This window comes from Hyla sarda, chromosome 2, assembly GCF_029499605.1.
Source record: "Hyla sarda isolate aHylSar1 chromosome 2, aHylSar1.hap1, whole genome shotgun sequence".
Lineage (NCBI taxonomy): Eukaryota > Metazoa > Chordata > Amphibia > Anura > Hylidae > Hyla > Hyla sarda.
The window spans coordinates 385,034,804-385,062,509 of record NC_079190.1 but is presented as its reverse complement, the minus strand read 5'-3'; the positions used below and the strand labels follow the sequence as shown (position 1 = coordinate 385,062,509).

Sequence of the window (27,706 nt, the reverse complement as noted above, 5' to 3'; positions counted from 1 at the left end):
CTGTCTCGTCATCCCCCTCACCCTGTCTCGTCATCCCCCTCACCCTGTCTCGTCATCCCCCTCACCCTGTCTCGTCATCCCCCTCACCCTGTCTCGTCATCCCCCTCACCCTGTCTCGTCATCCCCCTCACCCTGTCTCGTCATCCCCCTCACCCTGTCTCGTCATCCCCCTCACCCTGTCTCGTCATCCCCCTCACCCTGTCTCGTCATCCCCCTCACCCTGTCTCGTCATCCCCCTCACCCGGTCTCGTCATCCCCCTCACCCGGTCTCGTCATCCCCCTCACCCGGTCTCGTCATCCCCCTCACCCGGTCTCGTCATCCCCCTCACCCGGTCTCGTCATCCCCCTCACCCGGTCTCGTCATCCCCCTCACCCGGTCTCGTCATCCCCCTCACCCGGTCTCGTCATCCCCCTCACCCGGTCTCGTCATCCCCCTCACCCGGTCTCGTCATCCCCCTCACCCGGTCTCGTCATCCCCCTCACCCGGTCTCGTCATCCCCCTCACCCGGTCTCGTCATCCCCCTCACCCGGTCTCGTCATCCCCCTCACCCGGTCTCGTCATCCCCCTCACCCGGTCTCGTCATCCCCCTCACCCGGTCTCGTCATCCCCCTCACCCGGTCTCGTCATCCCCCTCACCCGGTCTCGTCATCCCCCTCACCCGGTCTCGTCATCCCCCTCACCCGGTCTCGTCATTCTCCCCCCCCCCCCCCCCCCTCACCCGGTCTCGTCATTCTCCCCCCCCCCCCCCCTCCCGGTCTCGTCATTCTCCCCCCCCCCCCCACCCTGTCTCGTCATTCCCCCCCCCCCCCACCCTGTCTCGTCATTCCCCCCCCCCCCCACCCTGTCTCGTCATTCCCCCCCCCTCACCCGGTCTCGTCATTCCCCCCCCCCCCCCCCCCCCCCACCCTGTCTCGTCATTCCCCCCCCCCCCCCCCACCCTGTCTCGTCATTCCCCTAACCCCCCCACCCTGTCTCGTCATTCCCCCCCCCCCACCCTGTCTCGTCATTCCCCCCCCCCCCCCACCCTGTCTCGTCATTCCCCCCCCCCCCCCCCACCCTGTCTCGTCATTCTCCCCCCCCCCCCCACCCTGTCTCGTCATTCCCCCCCCCCCCCCACCCTGTCTCGTCATTCTCCCCCCCCCCCCACCCTGTCTCGTCATTCCCCCCCCCCACCCTGTCTCGTCATTCCCCCCCCACCCTGTCTCGTCATTCCCCCCCCCCCCACCCACCCTGTCTCGTCATTCCCCCCCCCCCACCCTGTCTCGTCATTCCCCCCCCCCCCCCACCCTGTCTCGTCATTCCCCCCCCCCCCCACCCTGTCTCGTCATTCCCCCCCCCCACCCTGTCTCGTCATTCCCCCCCCCCCCCCACCCTGTCTCGTCATTCCCCCCCCCCCCCCACCCTGTCTCGTCATTCCCCTAACCCCCCCCACCCTGTCTCGTCATTCCCCCCCCCCACCCTGTCTCGTCATTCCCCCCCCCCCCCACCCTGTCTCGTCATTCCCCCCCCCCCCCCACCCTGTCTCGTCATTCTCCCCCCCCCCCCCACCCTGTCTCGTCATTCCCCCCCCCCCCCCCACCCTGTCTCGTCATTCTCCCCCCCCCCCCACCCTGTCTCGTCATTCTCCCCCCCCCCCCACCCTGTCTCGTCATTCCCCCCCCCCCCCCACCCTGTCTCGTCATTCCCCCCCCCCCCACCCACCCTGTCTCGTCATTCCCCCCCCCCCACCCTGTCTCGTCATTCCCCCCCCCCCCACCCTGTCTCGTCATTCCCCCCCCCCCCCACCCTGTCTCGTCATTCCCCCCCCCCACCCTGTCTCGTCATTCCCCCCCCCACCCTGTCTCGTCATTCCCCCCCCCCCCCCCACCCTGTCTCGTCATTCCCCCCCCCCCCCCCACCCTGTCTCGTCATTCCCCCCCCCCCTCCACCCTGTCTCGTCATTCCCCCCCCCCCCCACCCTGTCTCGTCATTCCCCCCCCCCCCCCCCACCCTGTCTCGTCATTCCCCCCCCCCCCCCCCACCCTGTCTCGTCAATTCCCCCCCCCCCACCCTGTCTCGTCAATCCCCCCCCCCCCCCACCCTGTCTCGTCAATCCCCCCCCCCCCCCCACCCTGTCTCGTCATCCCCCCCCCCACCCTGTCTCGTCAATCCCCCCCCCCCACCCTGTCTCGTCATCCCCCCCCCCCACCCTGTGTCATCATGTCCCTCATCATGCCCCCGATCATTCCCCCTCTCATCATTCCCCCTGTCTCATCATCCCCCCCACCCTGTCTCATCATGTCCCCCATCATCCCCCCCACCCTGTCTCATCATGTCCCCCATCATCATCCCCCCACCCTGTCTCATCATGTCCCCCATCATTCCCCCCCCACATCATCCCCCCACCCTGTCTCATCATGTCCCTCATCATTCCCCCCTCATCATTTCCCCCTGTCTCATCCCCCCATCATGTTCCTCCTATGGCATGATCAGTGGTCTTCAACCTGCGAACCTCCAGATGTTGCAAAACTACAACTCCCAGCATTCCTGGTCAGCCAACTGCTGTACGGGCATGCTGGGAGTTGTAGTTTTGCAACATCTGGAGGTACACAGGTTGAAGACCACTCTTCCCCTTTCCTTACTTGTCTGCGCTTCGGCTGTCTTGCGGGGTCAGTGAAGCAGAGGAGTTACGTCCTCTCCCGGCTTCTCTGTGCAGCATCACGGATGTCACTTTTTGGCGGCAACTACAGAAAATGAAGTGATGCCGGGAGAGGACGTAACTAATCTGCTTCACTGACCCTGCAAGACCCTCTGCCTGACCTGCCGAAGCGCAGACAGGTAAGGAAAATAAACAAAACTATAAAAAGCAGCAAAAGGGGGAATGATGAGGGTGGGAGGAAAAATGAAAAGTAAAACTCGCTTGTCTCCCGCACGATCCACAGGTACTGGTGGATAGTGCGGGAGACGCTGATTAAAGGGTAGCGCAGATCCGGGCAAGGTAGGGCTCATTTTAATCAGCGTCTCCCGCAGTATCCAGCAGTACCTGTGGATAGTGCGGGAGAAAACATGCGACAGAGCGGGGAGGAGACGCCGCTGGTCACTGATTTAAAGTGGCCGCGGCCGTGCTGTTAATACTTAACAAGCAGATGCTGCTGCGGCCGCTTTAAATCAGTGACAAGAAGACTTATCGGTGTATAACACGCAGGCAGACTTTTTGTCTTAAATTTAAGTTTTAAAAGTGCGTGTTATACGCCGATAAATACGGTACATCCCATTTCTGCGGAATCAATAGGACTGCAGCAGAATGTCCTTGCGGAATTCCGCCGTGTGAACATGCCCTAAGGCTGCTTGTGTATCGTGTGGCTGAGCTGCAATAAATAGGTGACGCAGTTTTTCTGCTAGTACAGGTGAAGTATGGCAAGTAGAGGTAACCTGTGTGCATTTTGTGCACCATATACAAGTAGCCTGACCTTATTGAGTTCTGTAAATATGAAAGGGACTCTGTTACTAGGTCTATGCTGTCTGAGAGCAGCAGAGATGCTGGTTAGAAAGATCTAGAACTTACATTTTGTAATACGGCCATTTTTCTGCTAACCAGGAGAATGAGCACCGTGCCACGCGCTCCCACTGGCCACTCATTGCCAGCTGTCTCCCTATACACAGATGTCCGTCAGCAGCAGCACAGGGACTGGATCTTGAGGACTACCAAGCGCATGCATGTAGTTAGGAGGACTACTGGTGTCCTCAATATCAACAAAGATATCAGTAGAATGGCTGAAACACAAGGGGGATACATCATTGTAATCAGTGTTTATTAAAATATACATTCTGTTTATATGGACATTTCATATTATAAGCAGTTTTATTTTACTTTTACAGGATGTCACCAAGTTGACGCCCCTGTCACAAGAGATCATCAGCAGGCAAGCCACAATTAATATAGGTAATATAGAAGTCATGAATGCAGATATTAGGCTGTCCTTGTCTCTGTTCTTAAAAGGGTACTCCGCAGCCCCTTCATTCGGAACATTTCGTTCTGAACGCCTTGGAGCGGAGGTCGTGATGTCACAATCACGCCCCCTCGTGACATCACACCACACCCCCTCAATGCAAGTCTATGGGAGGGGGTGTAGCAGTTGTCACACCCCCTCCCATAAACTTGCAATGATGGGGCGTGTTGTGATATCATGGGGGACGTGGTTGTGACGTCACGACCCTAGCCTCCAGTGTTTTAAACGAACGCTGGGTGCTGCACAGATATTGCGGGGTCCCAGCTGCGAGACCCTCATGATCAGACATCTTATCCCCTATCCATTGGATAGGGGATAAGATGTCTAGGGGCGGAGTACCCCTTTAATGCATTTCCGGACCTCTGTTCCCTCTTTAGCTTGCATATGCTTTGTGCTCATGCTGTATATATGGTTTAGTGTAATGTAGGCAAGTTTTTGACCTTTTCATTTATTCTAGGTACCATTGGTCACGTAGCCCATGGAAAATCAACCGTAGTAAAAGCCATTTCTGGTGTGCACACTGTCCGATTTAAGAATGAACTGGAGAGGAACATTACTATCAAGCTTGGATATGCCAATGCTAAGGTCTGTTTACATTGACTAGCACCGGTGTTGTGTATTGTCTTTTGCCCACAACATTGAAAAGCCAAAGGGTGTAGTATCTGTGCGCCTTATGTTCTTTTCAGGTCTCTTGGTTGTGGTTGCATCAATGATTTTTTATTTTTATTTTTTTTACTTTAAGAGATATAAGTTCCATCTAAATGCAAGTAAACTTTTACTTATGAATAGATAAGTGTAAGGCTGGGTTCACATCACATTTTCCCCCATACGGGAGCGCATACGGCAGGGGAGAGCTAAAACCTCGCGCTCCCGTATGCCTTTCTATGCGCTCCCGTATGTAATTAATTTCAATGAGCCGGCCGGAGTGAAGCGTTCGGTCGGGTAATTTTTGTGCCGTATGCGCTTTTACAACCGGACCTAAAACCGTGCTTGACCACAGTTTTAGGTCCAGGGAAAAAGGGCATACGGGGCAAAAATGAGCCGACCGAACGTTTCACTCCGGCCGGCTCATTGAAATTAATTACATACGGGAGCGTGAGGTTTTAGCTCTCCCCTACCGTATGAGCTCCCGTATGGGGGAAAACGTAATGTGAACACAGCCTTAGTTTGAAAAAACAACTTTACCTTTTGGAATTGCTTTTGTTAAAGTAATTCACAACCATCGTACAAGTCTGTGTCCTACATAGCTTTCACTATTCCCAGCTGCTGGATGTAGCACTAAGTTTATACTCTGACTTGTCCCCTGCAACTTGGATACAACGCATTCAGATTTCTTGCTTGTAGATGTCACTTCAAGGGGTATTCCGACTTTATACATCTTATCCCCTATCCAAGGTGTCAAGGCCACGCCCCTAGTGATCTCACGCCACGCCCCCTCCATTTATGTCTATGGGAGGGGGGGGGCATGACAGCCATGATAGACCTGAATAGAGGGGGCGTGACGTCACGTCCCGTCTTGGAGGCTGCGTCTGGCACAGAATTTCATGGACTGTACCGAGATCGCGGGGGGTCCCCAGCGGCGGGACCCCTTTGATCATGCATCTTATCTCCTATCCTTTGGATAGAGGATAAGATGTATAAAGCCGGAATACCCCTTTAAAAACTACAGTTTGGAAGAGCATATGGTGTAGGGCACACTTGGACTGCATTAATACATAAGAAAGTGGTTGTTTATTTCTACTCACAAATGTTTGTTAAAAACAAGCCTTCAGTATAAGATGGCATAAATCCACAGAGCAGTGGCACAGCCTTCCTCTCTGCCCGACCCTGAGTTTGTCTTCCAGCCTCATCCTGGGACAAGGCCATAAGGCAAAACTCAGTGTGGGGAAGAAAAGGCTGTCCTGCTGCTCTGTGGATTTGTGCACATGTTATACAGAAGGCTTGTTTTTAAGACTTCTGTGAGTAGAAATAGTGTGGTCAGTGCTGCCCTATTTTAGATGCTCTTCCATCCTGCAGGTTTTGTGACACCTACAAGTTGCAGGAGAGAAGTCCGAGTGTGAACCTGGTACTATATCTAGCTGCAGGGGGAGTCACAAGAGATACTTGGAAATAGTATAGGACATGTTGGGTGCAGTAGGATAAGGTGGTTCTGAATTACTACTACTAGGCAGTCGTTTCCGAAGGTAAACTTGTTTATTATATTTAGAATGGATTTAGTATTACATTACCAAGAGAAACACACACCAGCTACAGAGAAGTGCAGGACTGCTACATTTATTTGTGTGATTTCTAACTGTCTGAATGCAAAAGAAGGTTTTCTGCTTTTTTGCACAGGCCTTTTTACTATGATACCAGTGAAAGTAAGTTAGTAGTATTCCTATGCCAGTGTTTCCCAACCAGGGTGCCTCCAGCTGTTGCAAAAACTACAACTCCCAGCATACCCGGACAGCCTTCGGCTGTCCGGGAATGCTGGGAGTTGTAGTTTTGCAACAGTTGGGAAACACTGTCCTATGCTGACATGCATTGTTACTAATGACTGCTGGCATTGCAGATCTACAAACTTGATGACCCCAGCTGTTCTCGCCCTGAATGCTATCGTTCCTGCGGCAGCAGCACCCCTGATGAATTTCCTACAGATATACCCAACACCAAGGGTAACTTTAAATTGGTCAGGTAAGTATCTGATGAAATGCAATACACATGGTCTTTCAGAGTTACAGGAGGGGAATTTATTATTGTCCGTGTAAGCAAAGTTCTTTTTACCTCTGCTTTCCTGAGCGTACGGCAAGTGTACTTCTCCCACCTTCTTCGTAAATGACAAAGAAGCTTAGATATAGACACATTTCTGAGAGTGTTCTGAGCTGGTGTGGATTTGTGGTGTAAAGAGTTGTTTGGTGACAAAAAATGCACCTTTTCCCAAAAGTCACACAGAATAAATGTAAGTACAGTGGTCCCTCAACATACAATGGTAATTAATTCCAAATGAACAATCATTAGTTGAAACCATCATATGTTGAGGGATCAGTGCAATGTTACATATAGGAAGGTATACTCACCTGTCCCCGCAGCTTAGGACCGTCACCGCTGCCCTGGATGTCGCTGTCGCCGCGTCTCCACTGCCCGGGATCGTCGTTGCTTATCGCCGTCATCACGTCGCTACGCACGCCGTTCCTATTGTATGACGGGACAGTGATGACGACGGAGAGCGACGGCGATGCAGGGGATCCCGAAAAGGACGGTCCGGAGTGCCGGGGACATGTAAGTGACCGTCACCGGACCACACGGGGAACCTTAAATGGCTATTCGGCCGCAGCAGTCTGCGCTGCCAGATAACTGTTTATGCGATGGCCCCGACATACAAAAGCATCGTATGTTTATGCTGCCTTCAACATGCGATGATCTCTGAGAGGCCATCGTATGTTGAAATTATCGTATGTCGGGCCATCGTAGGTCGGGCCGGGTCACTGTACGCTGCACAAACTTGCCATGAAAATCCCCCATCAAACTGCTTTTGTAAAGGACTCCATATAAAGTTGCCAACATTTTTGCACACAAACCACAGATTCAACAAAATAATGTCCAAAACCTTGTCAATAGTTAGGCTTTGGTTTTTTTAAACTTCTGTGACCTGACAGATGTCTATGCAGTGTCTTTTTGATGTGGATCTTGGCTGCATGCAATGGGGGCACTGCCTTTCTTTTTGTATTGGAATGTATGGTCAACTAAGGCTAGGTTCACATCACGATTTAACCATCCGATTATCAGACAGTAAAATCAGATTGCAAAAAATTGTATACAATCATATGTAAAAATGTCTTTGCTATCAGATTTAAAATCCTATCCAAAAATCGTACAGATGAAAATTCCATCCGCTTTTCAATAAAAATCTGATCCTGTTATTAAAATGAATATTAGAGATGAGCGAATTTACTGTAAATTCGATTCGTCACGAACTTCTCGGCTCGGCAGTTGATGACTTATGTTGCATAAATTAGTTGAGCTTTCAGGTGCTCTGGTGGGCTGGAAAAGGTGGATACATTCCTAGGAAAGAGTCTCCTAGGACTGTATCCACCTTTTCCAGCCAATGGGAGCACCTGAAAGCTGAACTAATTTACACAGGATAAGTCATCAACTGCCGAGCCGAGCCGAGAAAATCGTGCAAAATGCGGAATGCAGATCAAAACAGATGCATTTGTTGGCTATAATTAATGATTTGAAGTCAATGGATACGACTTGGCGTGCAGATTTGTACGATTTCAAAGTTAAAAATCGTGAAAAGTAGGAGGGTAAAATCGTGATGTGAATGCACCCGGACACTTTGCATCAAATGGAAAAACGGAGCTCAGCTCACCACCCAGTATGGACACGGAATGAAGGAACTGCGGCTGTGATGCAGCACTGCAGAGATGTCTGGAGCACGGACGGTGCGCGCAGTTTATTGTATACAGCAATAGGAAGGAATGGTGGGGTCCAGCTCTCAGAAGAATAGCAATTAAAATGTAGCCTTTACTAGATCATATTAAAACATGGGAAAAAAGAAACAAAAACCTAACAAGTGCATTAAAAGCAGCATGCCGACGCGTTTCAAGCTTTGGACAAGCTCTTAGTCATGGCAAAGTGACATAAAACAGTGAAGGTTTATATACACTTACTAGATAAATGCATCATCACACGTGAGTACCTGAGAGGTGTCCGACAATGGATTCGGCATGTGACGACAGTTCCAGTCCATCCAGCTGCATGAGCGTAGAATAAGACCGGGTATGGATATCCACCATGCAACTTACTGCTGGATATAAACTTATTTTCCAATATTTGAAATGGCACATACACCTTAAAGCCACCTGAATTAATAAACAGGAATATAGATGGCAATGCGTGCGCACAAGATTAATTATGCGAATGTCATGTATCAGTTAAAACAAAAAATACCATGCATGTTGTACTTCATATATAAATATCAATATGGATGAGAACTGCAAAATAATGCTAAATGAGCAATTTCTTATGATATTGGTGATCCTAGGGATGTTAACATGAACATTCATGATAATTTCTGAAATACATAATTAAGGAATTATCATGTATGTTCATGTTAACATCTCTAGGATCACCAATATCATGTATGAAATTGCTCGTTAGCATTATTTTACAGTTCTCATCCATATTGATATTATTTATATATGAAGTACAACATGCATGGTGTAAGGTGTTATTAGTATTTTTCGTTTTAACTGATACATGACATTCGCATAATTAATCTTGTGCGCACGCATTGCCATCTATACTCCTGTTTATTCAGGTGGCTGTAAGGTGTATATGCCGATTTGAATATTGGCTAATACGTTTATTATGGCAGTAAGTTGCTATTGACGATCGCAGTTCCACTAGTGCTGGGCTGTATGACCAAAAATGTATATCACAGTATTTTTCTAAATTATGGTGGTTTCACGGTATTCAACATTTATTTTATTACATTTTTTAAATGGAAATTTTTTGTTACCGTATATACTCGAGTATAAGCAGAGTTTTTCAGCACGATTTTTCGTGCTGAAAACGCCCCCCTCGGCTTATACTCTAGTGAACTCTCCGCCTGTCAATCCCTCCATCAGTGGTCTTCAACCTGCGGACCTCCAGGGGTTTCAAAACTACAACTCCCAGCATGCCCAGACAGCCGTCGGCTGTCCGGGCATGCTGGGTGTTGTAGTTTTGAAACCCCTGGAGGTCTGCAGGTTGAAGACCACTGCAGCCTTCGTTAAAATGTGGACAAGGGTGGTGATTCTGACTTTTATTAGGGGAAGGGTTAAATGATCTTTTATTAACTTTTTTCGCTTTTTTTTTTTTTTTTTTATTCAATGTTATAGCTCCCATAGGAGGCTATAACACTGCACACACTGATCTTTTACATTGATCATAGTTATCCCATTGTTATGCATTTTTCTGATAAGTGTATATAAACTTTCACTGTTTAGTCACTTTGCCATGACTAAAAGCTCGAAACGAGTCGGCATGCTGTTTTTAATGCACTTGTTAGTTTTTTTTTCTCCTTGTTTTTAATATGATCTAGTAAAGGCTACGTTTTAATTGCTTTTCTTCTGTGAGCTGGACCCTACCATTTCTTAACACTTTTCTGCACATAGAATTCCTGCTAAAAGCTTTTTGTTTACATTGAGCATCAGTTTGCAACATGTGCTGATAAAATGTCTAGAGATGAGCGAAGTTACAGTGATTTGATTTGTCATGAGCCTCGCGGCTCGGCAGTTGCTGATTTTAGCCGGCATAAATGAGTTTAGCTTTCAGGTGGGCTGGGGAATGTGGATAAAGTCCTAGGAGACTCTCCTAGGACTGTATCCACCTTTTCCAGCCCACCAGAGCACCTGAAAGCTGAACTCATTTATGCAGGATAAGTCATCAACTGCCGAGCCGAGAAGTTTGTGACGAGTTGAATCACTGTAACTTTGCTCATCTCTAGAAATGTCTAAGTCCATGTGATTGCTGAGTAAAGAATCTAAATTTAGCTACGTCACATATTGGGGGGGGGGGGATACCATTAAGTGCACATGGCTGCTATACTACTTTATGAATTGGTGTTTCTCGTAAGTAAGGGATTTGTTTAATTGGTCATGTAGACTTTATGAAGAAGTAATATCTTGTCATTTGCAAAGCTGTATTTCACGTGTACTTTTCTATGAGTATATTTCTCAAGTCGTTCTTATCCTTGTGTTCCAGACATGTGTCTTTTGTGGATTGTCCAGGTCACGATATTTTGATGGCAACTATGCTGAACGGAGCAGCAGTCATGGATGCTGCCTTATTGTTGATTGGTGAGTTTGTACAAATCACTATACTATGTTCAGTACATTCAATGATCAGAGTAAGATTAGTGATCGATCAAAACCTTGAGAAAGATCATAGTACTATATTTTGCAGCACTTTTATGCCTTTGCCTATTTTGGGGGTCTGTTTAAAGGCAAAAAAATAACTGTTCTTCTATTGAACTGAATAGTAAAAGACATGTTTTCATAACTTTAAGACTGAAATTTCACAGCTGTTAAATTGTCTTGGCCTTTTTATAGTGGTATTTTTTTTTTTTTTATTTAGTCAGTGTTTACATCCTTTCATGCAAAAACAGAGCAAATTCAGCGTTTATTGCATAATAACATTGTTTTATTAAAAATGAAAATATGGCCAAGATACTTCGTGAACATGGCCATGAACTGAACCTTTTAATGCTACTGAACTGCATGGAAAAAAATAAAAAATTCTTTAGCCTTCACTAGTCCCTTCCCTAGCAGTGTAAACAGCATTATATTCAGCCCATTTTCACCTTAAGGACCCGGCTATTTTGAAAATCTGACCACTGTCACTTTAAGCATTAATAACTCTGGGATGCTTTTATTTTTCATTGTGATTCCGAGATTGTTTTTTTTTTTTTTTTTTGCGACAAATTCTACTTGGTTAGTGGTAAATTTTCATCGATACTTGCATCATTTCATGGTAAAAAATTTCAAAATTTCTTGAAAATTTAGAATTTTTCTAACTTTGAAACTCTCTGCTTGTAAGGAAAATGGGCATTCCATATAAATTATATATTGATTCACATATACAATATGTCTACTTTATGTTTGCATCATAAAGTTGACATGTTTTAACTTTTTGAAGACATCAGAGGGCTTCAAAGTTCAGCAGCAATTTTCTAAATTTTCAGACAAATTCAAATTCTGAGTTTTTCAGGGACCAGTTCAGTTTTTAAGTTAATTTGAGGATCTTTATCTTAGAAATCCCCCATAGTGAACCCCATTATGAAAACTGCACCCCTCAACATATTCAAAATGACATTCAGAAAGTTTAACCCTTCAGGTGTTTCACAGGCATAGCAGCAAACAGGAGAAAACTCAAAATCTTATTTTTTTACACTATGTTCTTGTAGACTCCTTTTATTTATTTATTTCATTTATTTTTAAGGGGTTAAAGGAGAAAAAGCCCACCAAAATTTGAAACCTAATTCCTCTTGAGTAAGGAAATACCTCATATGTGGATGTAAACTGCTCTGTGGGTGCACTAGAGGGCTCAGAAGGGAAGGAGCGACAATGGGATTTTGGAAAGCAAATTTAGCTGAAATGGTTTTTGGGGGCCATGTCACATTTAGGAAGCCCCCATGGTGCCAGAACAGCATAAAGAAAAAAAAAAAAAACACCCGTGCTACACTATTTGGGAAACTACACCCCTCAAGGATCATTCTACCCCATGTTACGTTCCTTAACACCTCACAGGTGATTGATTGAACTTTTGTTAAAGTGGGAAGTGATCATGAAAAATTAGATTAAAATTTTTTTTTTTTTTCACTAAAATGCTGGTGTTGGCTAAAATTTTTCAGTTTCACAAGTGGGTAATAGGAAAAAATGCCGCCCAAAATTTGTAACACCGTTTCTTCTTAGTATGGAAATACCCCATATGTGGATATAAAATGCTCTGCGGGCGAACTACAGGGCTCAGAAGAGTATTGGGCTTGTGTTGAGAGAATTTGGCTGGAATGGAAGTCGGGGGCCATGTGCGTTTACGAAGCCCCATGGTGCCAGAACAGTGGACCGCCCCCACATGTGACCCCATTTCAGAAAGTAAACCCCAAATGTACATGGTGCGCTCTCACTCCTGAGCCCTGTTGTGCTGCTGTACAAATTTTGGGGGTCTTTTTTTCCTTTTACCTCTTGTGAAAATGAAAAGTATTGGGCAACACCAGCATGTAAGTGTAAAAAAATTTTTTTTTTTTTTTTTTAGACTAACATGCTGGTGCAGACCTCAACTTTACCTTTTCATAAAGGAGAAAAAGCCCCCCAAAATTTGTAACGCAATTTCTCCCAAATCGGGAAATACCCCATATGTGGTAAATACCCCTAAACTGTTGCCTTTAAATTTGACAGGGCTCCGAAGTGAGAGAGCGCCATGTGCATTTGAGGCCTAAATTAGGGATTTGCATAGGGTGGACCCGGATGCAAGCATGGGGTTTGCCTCGTCCACCAAAAATACGGCAGTGTTTCCCATACAGGGTGCCTCCAGCTTATGTAAAACTCCCAGCATGCCTGGACAGTCAATGGCTGTCCGGCAATACTAGGAGTTGTTTTGCAACAGCTGGAGTCTCAGTGCTGCTGAGGAAACAGTGCTGTACAAGACATTTTTTTTATTTTAGGGGGGTGTATGTAGTGTTTTACTTTTTATTTTGTGTTAGTGTAGTGTTTTTAGGGCACATTGACATGGGCGGGGGTTCGCAGCTGGGAATTTGAGCTTCATCAGAAAATTTGCCACAGCTCAAACGGAATATCGGTATAAGTTATCGGCTATCGGCCTGAAAGGTCACAGATTATCGGTAGAGATGAGCGAACTTACAGTAAATTTGATTTGTCACGAACTTCTCGGCTCGGCAGTTGACTTTTCCTGCATAAATTAGTTCAGCTTTCAGGTGCTCCCGTGGGCTGGAAAAGGTGGATACAGTCCTAGGAGACTCTTTCCTAGGAATGTATCCACCTTTTCCAGCCCACCGGAGCACCTGAAGGCTGAACTCATTTACGCAGGAAAAGTCATCAACTGCCGAATCGAATTAACTGTAAGTTCGCTCATCTCTAATTATCGGTATCTGCCCTACAAAATCAATATCGGTTGATCCCTAATATAAATATATATATATATATATATATATATATATATATATATATATATATATATAATATATATATGGGATGAGTATTTGCCTCAGGGCGAGGCCACCACTCCTGGTGTAATGGAGCTTCAGAAGGCCATTAAGCACTCCGCGGGCATTCTGTGTAGGGTAATATGCAAGGCAGCTCATTACATCACCTTTTCATGTAATGTTCCCTGGAATCAGCTTAGCTCCTGTTAAGGAATATAAAAAGCTGATCGGGATTTTATGCCAAGCCAGACTACTCCCCATCTGCAGACAGCTGTTTCGTGGTTTATTGAAAGAGCTTTATTGTCCGTTCAGTCATTACAAGTCATACAATAAATTGCAATCACACAAAGCATGACAGTACAATACACATCAAAGGTTCCCTAAGCTATACATCGCACATCATGCTACTCTAACACTCCGCTCAATCCTGTAATAGAAAAGCATAAGAGATCGAACAACAAAACAATGCAATCTGTGATCGGGGTAGGGGCGGGGGCGGATCACAGGGCCAAACTGCTGGGCTGTATCTTCAAGGAGACATGGGAGAAGGAGAGGGGTCTTCACTCCTCTTCTTCCTCATCGACGGCCGGGCTGTCCAAGATGGAATAGTCTCTAAGCAGGCTCTTGATGAACCTGCGGCAGTCCCGGACGGACATGTTCTCCCTGTTGATCACGAGGCGGTTCCTGGCAAGCCACACTGTGTCCTTAAAACAGTATTTGCCTCAGGGTGAGGCCACCACTCCTGGTGTAACGGAGCTTCAGAAGGCCTTTTGGCTAAGATCAAGTGTAGTATCTGTTCTTATCAGTTTTCATGCTGGTGGGGATGGATGCTGCATGGAGGATGCAGGTGTACCAGGGCTTTCCGGGGCTGGTTCTGAGGAATCAGCTCGAAGGCTGCCCCGATGTGACCTGTTCCCTCCGGGTCTCGCCATGAGGCTGAGAGGGTCTAGAGCCGAGGTACTTTTGTGCCTCGGGGAGTGGTGACCCCGAGGTGCCGAAACTCACTGGGAGAATTGGCTCACTGAGTGGAAGCACGGGCATCATAATCTCTTCACCTTGTGGCACTCACCTCTTGATTCCCGGCCTTCTGGCTAGGATCAGAGAAATTTTTATAGATCTGGCCGTATGTCCGGGCAGTATATCTGCACACATTCACTTATTTATTTCTTTTTGTCTCACTGTGTCACTTTTTGCGTGTTGTGTGTTCACAGGATTTGTCAGGATGCGGTAGCCCTTCTGGGTGTCCCTCCTGGCGGTCTAGGGGAGGTGTGTGTGGCCATTAGGTTCCGCACCTCCCTGCAAACACCCCGGGTACTCGTGCATGGGCAGGGTACCTACTGTTATTGGCTCTGCGGGCAGATACCTTGGCTAACGCCAAGGGGGATGCCGGGAGCATTTGTGGTCCCCTAGTAGCTTCGGCGAAAAGGGACATCGAACCTGGAACCTCGCAGGTACCTTTTGGTCCGGAGACGAAGAGTAAGGTTTGTTGGGGGGCCTCTCTCCTATCGGAGAAGGGCTTGCGATAGACCGCATCCTTTGTGCACGTTTTTTTTGTGTAACACGTTTGCACTTTTTCTTGCACTTTGGGTGATTTGAGAGCACGTTCCTCGGCTTTAGAGCCTGCTTAGAGACTATTCCATCTTGGACAGCCCGGCCGTCGATGAGGAAGAAGAGGAGTGAAGACCCCTCTCCTTCTCCCATGTCTCCTTGAAGATACAGCCCAGCAGTTTGGCCCTGTGATCCGCCCACGCCCCTACCCCGATCACAGATTGCATTGTTTTGTTATTCGATCTCTTGTGCTTTTCTATTACAGGATTGAGCGGAGTGTTAGAGTAGCATGATGTGTGATGTATAGCTTAGGGAACCTTTGCTGTGTATTGTACTGTCATGCTTTGTGTGATTGTAATTTATTGTATGACTTGTAATGATTGGACGGACAATAAAGCTCTTTCAATAAACCACGAAACAGCTGTCTGCAGATGGGTAGAAACTTCCCTTTTGGGGAGTAGTCTGGCTTGGCATAAAATCCCGATCAGCTTTTTATATTCCTTAACAGGAGCTAAGCTGATTCCAGGGAACATTACCTGAAAAGGTGATGTAATGAGCTGCTTTGCATATTCGTGTGTGTGTATATATATATATATATATATATATATATATATATATATATATATATATATATATACACTATTAAAAACATAATAACCCCTTTTTTATTGTCTGATTTTACATTTCCAGCTGGTAATGAATCCTGTCCTCAGCCCCAGACCTCTGAACATCTGGCTGCCATTGAAATCATGAAGTTAAAGCACATCCTTATTTTGCAAAATAAGATTGATTTGGTAAAAGAAAGTCAAGCCAAGGAACAGTATGAGCAGATCCTTGCATTTGTACAAGGTAAGTAAAATATCAACAAATTGGCAGATTTAATGTGTTGAGTGAACACCTATACTGTGTGTTTTAATTTTTATCTTTTTACATATGAAAAAGAACAATGTGGCACTGACCAGGTAAAAATTTACAGCTGTTTAACTGCTTGATCACAGTGGAGCTGCGAGATCTCGGTCACTGGTGAGCTCTGAGGAATTTTTTTTTCTGCTCCCCTTTGGCCTGGACTGGTTTTTAATGGATGTTGAATAAGGTATAAAAGTTCTTACATATTACCCAGTGAGTGCCACATTTATTTCACTTCTATTTTTGCATTTTTAGTTTCTGGGACATGTTGACTTTGTTGAAAATCCCTCTGCCTAATATGAACTAGCTTCTCAAGTGATTGCCTCTATATTCGGACAGGTGCTAGTTTCTTTTTTCACTCCTTGTTTTTCATATGAAATGAAGGGGTTGCATCACCAATGACAACCCTTGTTAAAATGCTGATGACGGGCCGATCAGCTAATTTCACTTTAGGCACCACTGGCTAACAGCTGATTCTGTCTGGGAAAGTTGATAACTAAGCATTTCTCCTGCTGTGGCCAGTAATGTAGTATCATAGAAGCAGTTCATGTAATACAATGACTGCTTGTTTCTGCAGAATGGTAGCTGCTTATACAGAGAAGCCCTTCACAGTTCCTCATAGAGAGGGGTTTTAAGTGGGGGACCTCCTTCTGTGATTTGTCCGTATGCTGGAATAGAGCATGTGACAATGGCTTTACGAGACAGTCCCTTTTATAGCAATCATTTGATTTGTAGTATAATTCAATATTTTCACACGTTCTACAGGACTGTTGTGGATAATGCACTAGATTTGTTTCTACAATAGGTACAGTAGCTGAGGGTGCTCCTATCATTCCAATCTCTGCTCAGCTGAAGTATAACATTGAAGTGGTGTGTGAATATATTGTAAAGAAAATCCCAGTGCCTCTGAGAGACTTCACATCTGAGCCAAGACTTATTGGTAAGTACCGTATTTTTCGTCCTATAGGACGCACCGGCGTATAAGACGCACCCAATTTTTAGGGACAAAATCTAAAAAAATAAAGATTTTGAACCCAATAGTGGTCTTCAATCTGCGGACCTCCAGATGTTGCAAAACTACAACTCCCAGCATGCCCGGACAGCCGTTGGCTGTCCGGGCATGCTGGGAGTTGTAGTTTTGCAACATCTGGAGGTCCGCAGATTGAAGACCACTGCAGGAGGAGGTAATACTCACGTGTCCCCGCCGCTCCGGACCCGTCACCGCTGCCCTAGATGTCGCTCCATCGCTGTCGCCGTGTCCCCGTCGCTCCGGAACGTCTCTACTGCCGGCCGGGAATCCTCGCTCTCCGTCGCCGCCATCACGTCGTTACGCACGCCGACGCACGTACGCGACGACGTGATGCCGAGGAAGGAGAGCGCCGGCCATACAGGGGATCCCTGAACGGAGAAGACACCGAGGAGGCAGGTAAGGTCTCCCCCGTTGTCCTGTAAGCACTAACCCGGCTATTCAGTCGGGCTGTTCGAGACCGCCGCGGTGAAATCGCGGCGGTCCCGAACAGCCCGACCAAACAGCCGGGTTAGTGTCACTTTCCCTTCAGACGCGGCGGTCAGCTTTGATCGCCGCGTCTGAAGGGTTAATACAGGGCATCACCGCGATCGGTGATGTCCTGTATTAGCCGCGGGTCCCGGCCGTTGATGGCTGCAGGGACCGCCGCCATAGGGGTGTATTCGCCGTATAAGACGCACCGACTTTTTCCCCCCCAGTTTTGGGGAAGAAAAAGTGCGTCTTATACGGCGAAAAATATGGTAAGCAGTTTGGTCCTCAACTCCTTAGTCTGCTTTTCATCTGCAAAATGTTTGCAGGCTATCTCGAGCATTATCTCTTGAAGAGTCTTCCTTCTGGGACGACAATTTGATGCAGTGTGCGGCGTATGTTGTTAAAATAATTGATACAAAACATGAACTTAACATTTTCTGTCTTTTCAGTTATCAGATCTTTTGACGTCAACAAGCCAGGATGTGAGGTTGATGATCTGAAAGGTGGTGTAGCTGGAGGCAGTATTCTGAAAGGTGTATTGAAGGTATGGCTATGGGTATCTAATCTAGAATGATTAATGCTACCAAAGTAATGTCTGGAGCTACAAACTATTTGACATACAAGAGAGGAGTTTAGTGTTAAACCGGTTCTATACGTGTGTGTCAGCCGAACCCACAGATTGTGGCTGGTCTGTCTGACCTTATGGTGGCAGATATCAGGAGAGAGAAGGATTGGGCATGTTGGGTTTTAACTGCTTTATCCTTTTGTTTGTTTTCTGGTAGCTGAGCCCCTACCAGAAAAGTCTGGCAGTTGCTCCGCCAACCCGTAGGATTGAATGTGCCTTCAGCCTACAGCTTTGTGAATGGCCAGCTGTCTTAATGCTTAAGTGCATTATTAAATAAATGGGTTTTGGAGAAATTCGTGATTATAGTTGAATTGGAGTTTACACTGGGCTCAACACACAAGTTACAAAGAATGTGCTGACCGTTCTACCCTGACAAATCGATTTCAACTGCCAAACCACACAGATGATCCACCCACATGAGGGCAGAGAACAAAATGATCGGTGCCTTGTACTTGCTCACATTCATTTTTGTAGGCCACAGTCACAAGACTTACACAAGTGATATTATGGTCAGTACATTGAAAGTTGCCACAGGTGTACAGGATTGCCCCCAGAGCATACCCTGATTTTGTCTAAACTTCTACAGCCAGTCTAACAAGTTTTGGTCTTTACTAAAGTGTGTTTTTTTTTTTTTTTTTTTATTATATACTTAGGTTGGTCAAGAAATAGAGGTTCGCCCTGGCATCGTTTCTAAAGACAGTGAAGGAAAGCTCATGTGCAAGCCTATATTTTCTAAAATTGTGTCTCTCTTTGCTGAGCACAATGATCTACAATATGCCGCTCCTGGTGGCCTAATTGGTAAGAGGTGCTATTAGTAAAGCTAGTATAGCCTTGTCTTAGCTCTTAATAGGTTATATAACTTATCCTGCTGTGGTTGCTATTAAAACGAAACTGGCTGATCACCTGCACTAAACCCAATATACTGGGTTATAGTGCGGGGGGAACAGCATTAAAATATGAGCTGGCTTTCCGCCTCTGTTGCATACAGCTGCGCAATAGAAATAAGAGTGAAGACTCATATACTCAATACTTTACCAATTTAAGTGACCACTCATATTAACGCTGCTTACCACACTATAGCCCAATATATTGAGTTTAGTGCGGGTGAACAGCCTGTCAGATTCTTTTTAAAGTGTTACTGTCATTATATATAAAAAATAAAATAAACTTGTGACATGTCATATAGACATGTCCAAAATTTTTTAGTTGGGCCTTAGTGCTGAGACCACCACTTAAAAGAGATGCTTCTGTCTTTATTTGGCCTGTGTTAACATCAAACCTCTGGTGGTTTATCTATAGTAACATAGCCACATTCAGTCACTGTCAATAGCAGACGTCATAGCCATGTATTGTTACGTTACTGTTAAGACAGTATCACTGAGGCCTAATCTGTACTCAATATGGACTGAAAAGGAGAGCATGGACATAAGCCAAGTAACGTAACAGTGGAACTTGTCAGGAAGCCGGTGGTCCTTCTGCTGTGGCAGAAATGTCTAGTGATTTGAAACCACCAACTAGCACAATATATAACTAATATTGGGTAGTTACAAAAAAATGGTAGCTAATCTTTCCATGTTTATGCAGGTGTTGGCACCAAGATTGACCCAACTTTGTGTCGTGCTGATCGTATGGTTGGGCAGGTGTTGGGTGCAGTTGGAGCATTGCCTGAAATATTCACAGAATTGGAAATCTCTTACTTTCTCCTACGACGTCTTCTTGGAGTACGTACAGAGGGAGATAAAAAGGCTGCAAAGGTAAGGATAAACGCAAAAAACAAATTCCACCAAGGACAATGTCTGCAGTGAGTTTGTATGTTCTCCCCATGTTTTCATGGGTTTCCTCTTGGTAATCTGGTTTCCCCATACACTCCAAAATACACAGGTGAATTTAGATTGTGAGTCCCAATGGGAACAGGGATTAATAAAGGAAATGTCTGGTGCGGACTATTCCTATTGCATCCTACCCGGGGCTGCAAAAGTAGAGAAAACAAACTTTCACTTACCTTCCTACGTTCCCCCGGAGCTCCTCACACAACAGCTGATTGGTCGGCCGGGCTGTCTACTTACTACTTCCCACACAGCGCTTCAGCCTATCACCAGCCGAGGCGGGACATCGCTGTGGCCGGTGATAGGCTGAAGCGCCGTGTGACGTACCGGGCTAAAGGAAGTAGGAAGCAGACAGCCCGGCCGACCGATCGGTTGTTGCGGAGCTCCGGGGGAACGTAGGAAGGTAAGTGAAAGTTTGTTTTCTCTTTTTTTTTTTTTTTGCAGCCCGGACAGGATGGAATAGGAATAGTCCGCACCGGACATCTCCTTTAAAGTGTTAGTCCGCTGCCCCAGCATTCAGAACATTTTGTTCCGTAAGCTTGGAGCAAGCGGCGGGGGTGGTGATGTCACAGCCACACCCCTCGTGACGTCACACCACACCCCCTCAGTGCAAGTCTATGGGAGGGGTCGTGGCGGCCCTCCCATAGACTTGCATTGAGGGGGTGTGGCGTGACTTCACGAGGGTCGTGGCTATGAAGTCACTAAACGAACGCCGGGTGCTGCACAGAGATTGTGGGGGTCCTAGCGGTGGGACCTGCGATCAGACATCTAATACCCAATGCTTTGGATAGGGGAGAAGATATCTAGGGGTGGAGTACCCCTTTTATGTGACAAGCTCTCTACAGTGCTGTGAGATATGCTGGCCCTATATAAATAAAGGATTTACTATTTCCACAATCTTTTTCCATCTTTTTGTGTTTCAGGTTCAAAAACTGTCAAAGAATGAAGTTCTGATGGTCAACATAGGTTCTTTGTCCACTGGAGGTCGTGTCAGTGCTGTAAAAGCGGATTTAGGAAAAATTGTGCTTACAAATCCCGTGTGCACAGAAGTAGGAGAGAAAATTGCTCTTAGCAGAAGAGTTGAGAAACATTGGCGGTAAGAATCGGTGTAGTATTAAAACATTATAGCTGTTTAGGTTAAAGGGGTCCTCCGCCCCTAGACATCTTATCCCCTATCCCCTAGCCAAAGGATAGGGGAAAAGATGTCTGATCGCGGGGGTCCCCCCCCCCCCCCCCGAGATCTCTGCTGAAGTATCCCACTGTCCTTACTGCACAGAGCAAATTCACTCTGTGCGTAATGACGGGCGATACAGGGGCCGGAGCATCGTGACATCCCAGCTATGTCCCTAGTTATGTACAGCCACCACGCCTCCTCTCATAGACTTGTATTGAGGGGGCGGCTGTGATGTCACGAGGGTGCAGAGCCGTGATGTCACGATGCTCCGGCCCCTGTATCGCCCGTCATTACGCAGAGAGCGAGTTTGCTCTGTGCAGTAAGGACAGGGGGATACTTCAGCCGAGATCCCAGGGGTCCTTTGGAAAGGGGCTAACATGTCTAGGAGCGGAGTACCCTTTTAAAGGGTTACGATCCTTAAAACTCTCCACATCTTGCCCAGACACATCAAGTTTTTGATCGCACAAGGTCTCGTCACTGAGGTCTACTGCAATTGCAAGTTATAAGGAGAAGTTCGCAGCAGAGGGCTGCTCGCTCCCCTGCTCCCAATCAAAGTGAGACCTGGTGTGATTAAATCTTTTAATATGTCTCAGCAACAGGTGTGTGTTGGTGTGTTTTTATTAATTTTTTGTTTTTATGATGTTAACCCTTTAACAGAGCTTTGAGCTTTTGTAGGACTTGGATACTGTTACAGCTTTCATTCTGCTTGAACCAAAAGTCATCAGAGCTGTCCTGTTCACTTCTCCCCTCCCTACCAGCCTTGACTTATAGATCTCACCTGGGTTACAAGAAGAGGTTTAACAGGGTTAGGGCTGATTCACATCACGTTTTCTCCCATACGGCAGGGGGGGGGGAGCTAAAACCTCACACTCCCGTATGCCTTTCTATGCGCTCCCATATGCAATTCATTTCAGTGAGCCGGCCGGAGTGAAACGTTTGGTCCGGTCGGCTCATTTTTGCGCTGTATGCGCTTTTTTCCCGGACCTAAAACTGTGGTCAACCACTGTTTTAGGTCCAGTTGTAAAAGCGCAAAAATGAGCTGACGGGACCGAACGTTTCACTCCGGCCGGCTCATTGAAATTAATTACATATGGGAGCGCATAGAAAGGCATACGGGGGCGTGAGGTTTTAGCTCCCCACCCCCTGCCGTATGCGCTCCCATAAGGGAGAAAACGTCATGTGAACCCAGCCTTAGTGGGGAAGGCAGAGGCTACTGAGAACAGCCCCAATAACTCGTGGTTCAGGAACCATGAAGGTGAGAACAGATTCCCTTTTAAAGCCTGACAACTTTGTCTGGTATATCTGGTAGGGCTATGTAATAGTATAGGGACCCCTGCGACTTCATAACCATGGCGCTTCTCCGCAGAATCACAGGGACAAAAAAGACCAAAAAAAACCACCTAGAACATAAATTCCCCCTAGAGAGTATCGTAGAGGTTGTAGAGATTTTCACTTAAGCTTTATTAATGTAAAACTGGTAACACTTTTAAAGTGAAATGGAGTTGTCAGTAGTACTGTGTCTGCCAAATAAAATTTTTAGTTTGTTTTGCTAATTTTTAGTACTTGCGCTTCATTATTAATGCCTTAATGACCCACAATACACAATTTTATGAAAATGGATCGTTCCTATAGTGCCATGTCTTTATGGCTCAGTAGGTGACAAGATTTGGAGAATAGTGAATGACAGGAGCACTGGCCACACACTGTGTGTTCTCCATTTATTCTGTGGACAATTTTTCTCTATTCAGGATAGTTAAAGGGGTTTTCCAGGAAAAAACTTTTTTTTTTTTTTTTTGATCAACTAACTCCAGAAAGTTAAACAGATTTGTAAATTACCTCTATTAAAATATCCTAATCCTTCAAATAATTATCAGCTGCTGAAGTTGAGTTGTTCTTTTCTGTCTAATTGCTCTCTGATGACACGTGTGTCGGGAGCGATCCAGAGTAGAAGCAAATTCCCATAGCAAACCTCTTCTGCTATATATATATATATATATATATATATATATATATATATATATATATATATATATATATATATAAAATATGATTATAATATAAATATAATAAAATATGATTATAATATAAATATAATAAAATATGATTATAATATAAATATACATTTCCTGGATAACCCCTTTAACCCCTTAAGGACCAAGGGCGTACAGGTACGCCCTTGGACCTGCTCTCCTGATATAACGCGGGGTTACACAGTAACCCCACGTCATATCACGGCGGGCCCGGCGTCATAGTGAAGCCGGGACCCGCCTCTAATAGCGCGCAGTGCCGATCGCGGCACCGCGCGCTATTAACCCTTTAGCCGCGCGCTCAGAGCTGAGCCGCGCGGCTAAAAGTGAAACCGAAAGTAGCCGGCTAGCTCAGTCGGGCTGTTCGGGATAGCCGCGGCTAATCGCGGCATCCCGAACAGCTGACAGGACAGCGGGAGGGCCCCTACCTGCCTCCTCGCTGTCCGATCGCCGAATGACTGCTCAGTGCCTGAGATCCAGGCATGAGCAGTCATCCGGCAGAATCGTTGATCACTGGTTTCTTATGAGAAACCAGTGATCAATAATGAAGATCAGTGTGTCCAGTGTTATAGGTCCCTATGGGAGCTATAACACTGCAAAAAAAAAGTGGAAAAAAAAAAGTGAATAAAGATCATTTAACTCCTCCCCTATTAAAAGTTTGAATCACCCCCCTTTTCCAATAAAAAAAAAAACAGTGTAAATAAAAAGAAAAATGAACATATATGGTATCACCACGTGCGGAAATGTCCGAATTAAAAAAATATATAATTAATTAAACCGCTCGGTCAATGGCGTGCGCGCAAAAAATTCCAAAGTCCAAAATAGTGCATTTTTGGTCACTTTTTATATCATTTAAAAATGAATAAAAAGCGATCAATAAGTCCTATCAATGCAAAAATTGTACCGTTAAAAACTTCAGATCACGGCGCAAAAAATGAGCCCTCATACCGCCCCATACACGGAAAAATAAAAAGTTATAGGGGTCAGAAGATGACAGTTTTAAACGTATTAATTTTCCTGCATGTAGTTATGATTTTTTCCAGAAGTCCGAAAAAATCAAACCTATATAAGTAGGGTATCATTTTAATCGTATGGACCTACAGAATAAAGATAAGGTGTCATTTTTACCGAAAAATGTGCTACGTAGAAACGGAAGCCCCCAAAATTTACAAAACTGCGTTTTTTTTTCAATTTTGTCGCACAATGATTTTTTTTTCCGTTTCACCGTAGATTTTTGGGCAAAATAACTGACGTCATTACAAATTAGAATTGGTGGCGCAAAAAATAAGCCATCACATGGATTTTTAGGTGCAAAATTAAAAGTTATGATTTTTTAAAGGCAAGGAGCAAAAAACGAAAATGCAAAAACGGAAAAAACCCCGGTCCTTAAGGGGTTAAAGGGAACCAATCATCAGATTTTACCCTATATAATGCTTGGCAAAGCGTTTATATAGGGTAAAATCTTTATTTTCACCATTCCCGGGGGATGCTCCCACCCCCAGGGATGGTGAAGATATGAAGTTATAAACTAGTCAATATAGTTTATAACTTCATATCTTCACCATCCCTGGGGGCAGGAGCGTCCCCCGGGAATGGTGAAAATAAAGATTTTTACCCTATATAACGCTTTGCCAAGCGTTATATTGGGTAAAATCTGATGATTGGTTCCCTTTAAGGGTTCCAACCTGTAGACCTGCAAGTTGGAAATGATAATTTAAGGCCCTAAACACTCTGGGTATGAAGGAGTTAATTTATAGTGTTATACGTCAGTATCATTCAGGTAAGTGTGTACAGGCTGAATTGACAAACCATTCCTTAGTGGTCAGCATGTATGGAAAGCTCTGTTGTTTATGTGAAATGCTTTCTGGCAAGTTGCCTTTATATAGCTCAGTGTTTCGCGATCGGGGTGCCTCCAGGTATTGCAAAACTACAACTCCCAGCATGCCCGGACAGCCTTTGGCTGTCCGGGCATGCTGGGAGTTGTAGTTTTGCAACATCTGGAGGCACCCTGGTTGGGAAACAGATATAGCTGGCCTTTGAGTCAATGCAGCTCTTCATACAGGCCAGTGCCAGGAGGAGATCACTGGATATTGTTACTGTGTGGGTCTGGTATTTTCCCTTTTCTGTGTATACATTGTATTAAGTCTATTGTCTTTATCTTTTTCTCCGCAGTTTGATTGGCTGGGGTCAGATAAGAAGAGGAGTGACAATAAAGCCAACTGTAGATGATGACTAAGACACGAATACCCCAATGCAGAATAAACTTTAAAAGACCAGCCGCTTTTGTTATGTTTTTTTAATCTTTTTAACTAAGTGGATGTATTGGTGTCAAGTGGATGGAAATGCTTCAGAACATGAATATTACAATATACAATGCATTTGGTTAGTATTCAGACCCTTACACTTTTTTCACATTTTGGTATGTTGCGGCCTTGTGCTAAAATAAAAAATCAAGTTTTCCCCAGCAATCTCCATTCAATACCACACAATGAATACAGCATTTTAGAAATGTTTGCCTATTTATTAAAAATAGAATTACACGTGGATAGGAGTATTCACACCCTTTGCTGTGAGTCTCGCTCTGAGACGTTGCTACACCTTGATTGGAGTCACCTGTGGTAAATTCAGTTAATTAGACATAATTAGGAAAGACATAGCCCTGTCTAGAAGAGCTCACAGCTGAATGTATATCAGCAAAAACAAAGCACTGAGGAGGAAAGGACTGTCTGTAAAGCTCACAGGGAGAGATTTATCAATACCAGTGCAGAGGAATAGTTGCTGAGTTGCCCATAGCAACCAATCAGATTGCTGCTTTTATGTTGGAAAAGGCCTCTGGAAAATGAAAGAAATGATTGGTTGCTATGGGCAACTGCACCTTCTCTACACAAGTTTTGATAAATCTCCCCCCTAGTGTCGGCCCACAGATCTGTGGTACATATTATAAATGTTGTTACCAAAATAGATATGGCTGTCTGAAAACCTATATCATATGACCTACGCAAGATATCGGCACCAAAAAACAAGAGACTATACAACAACCATGTCATAAGAAATGGAGAACAAACTTTATTAGGATATAACAAAACCTAAAAGCACATAAAAAAAAACATATATCACGTATGAGTACAACAAAGAGACTCGGGTAGAAGAGAGGAGGATGGGGGCAGTGGAAGAGGTCCTAAAAAAAATGGGGACTTCATGGAAAAAACACAGGACAGACTACCTGGGAGAGTATGAGCCGAGAAGCAAACAAAAGGCTAAGCTATGGTGGTGGTAAGTGTTCACTGTCTTTGTTTTGTGTTTTCTCGCTCACTCTTTCTCTTTATCACATGTGCACCTTCTCACATTTTGGGATGTTTGTCCACTGTTATTCTATTGTGTGTGTAGCTACTAAGTATGCGCTCCCTGACGAAGCCATTTGATGCGAAAACGCATTTCGAGTAGGAGGTGAGAGGTACTCAATAGGTGCTCTGGTCATGTATATACTGTTTGCATGAGTTACATATATGCCTTTTACTATTATTCTCCTTTTCACCTTATAATTGCTGCTATTATCTTCATCACAGGCATTAGCTGTTAGAGACATCACCTTATGTCTGCAGTAGTTTCCATCTAGCATGTTACTTCCTTCATGATTACCATAGCCTAGCCTTTTGTTTGGCGCTCGGCTCCTACCCTCCCAGGTAGTCTGTCCTGTGTGTTTTCATGAAGTCCCCATTTTTTAGGACCTCTTCCAGTGCCCCCATCCTCCTCTCTTCTACCTGAGTCTTTGTTGTACTCATACATGATATGTTTTATTATGCGCTTTTAGGCTTTGTTATATCCTAATAAAGATTATCCATTTCTTATGACATTATTGTTGTATGGTCTCTTGTATTTTGGTGCTGATATTATAAATGTTGTAGAAGGGGGGGGGGGAATATATATAATAAAAAAATAAATAGATATAGATAGAGATATATATATATATATATATGTATATATATATCTATATCTCTATCTCTAATTATAATATTATATCCATAGATGTGGATTTTTCGGTTAGCATAAAAACTGCTTTATTGAGGATTTTGAGTTCCTCTTTGAATTCAGTGGTGATAGATAATCTGCACTAAATTTGCAGTGTTTCCTCAGACTATATTCACATGCTGCAGATCTTATGTGCTGCAACTTTAAAAGTTAAAGCATCAGTTTTTTTCATCAGTGATTGTGTCCTACAGCTCCTGAGCGCGCTTCACATAACGGGAGCGGGGAGTGGACGTAAATATACGTCCTTTGTCCTAATGGGGTTAAGGACACAGGAAACTTTATTTTTGCATTTTCGTTATTTCCTCCTCTCTTTTTATTTTTTATCATAAAATGTATGGAAAAACCAAAAAAATATTATTTGTGTGGGGAATTTGAAAAGAGAACTGATTTTGCAAATT

At 45.1% G+C, this 27,706-nt stretch overlaps 1 protein-coding gene across 1 annotated transcript in view; it reads left to right on the top strand.

The window, feature by feature from the left end:
* EIF2S3 (eukaryotic translation initiation factor 2 subunit gamma) overlaps positions 1–25,668 on the top strand; it is a 30,173-nt gene extending 4,505 nt beyond the window's left edge. The window contains exons 2-12 of the mRNA XM_056558580.1: positions 3,860–3,923; positions 4,448–4,575; positions 6,542–6,663; positions 10,720–10,814; positions 15,914–16,072; positions 16,935–17,069; positions 18,077–18,171; positions 18,906–19,050; positions 19,837–20,006; positions 21,002–21,174; positions 25,452–25,668. Of these exons, the coding sequence (XP_056414555.1) occupies positions 3,860–3,923; positions 4,448–4,575; positions 6,542–6,663; positions 10,720–10,814; positions 15,914–16,072; positions 16,935–17,069; positions 18,077–18,171; positions 18,906–19,050; positions 19,837–20,006; positions 21,002–21,174; positions 25,452–25,515 (1,350 nt within the window). The 3' untranslated portion in view covers positions 25,516–25,668. The remainder of the gene's footprint in view (positions 1–3,859; positions 3,924–4,447; positions 4,576–6,541; positions 6,664–10,719; positions 10,815–15,913; positions 16,073–16,934; positions 17,070–18,076; positions 18,172–18,905; positions 19,051–19,836; positions 20,007–21,001; positions 21,175–25,451) is intronic.
* The last annotated feature ends 2,038 nt before the right edge of the window (positions 25,669–27,706 follow it).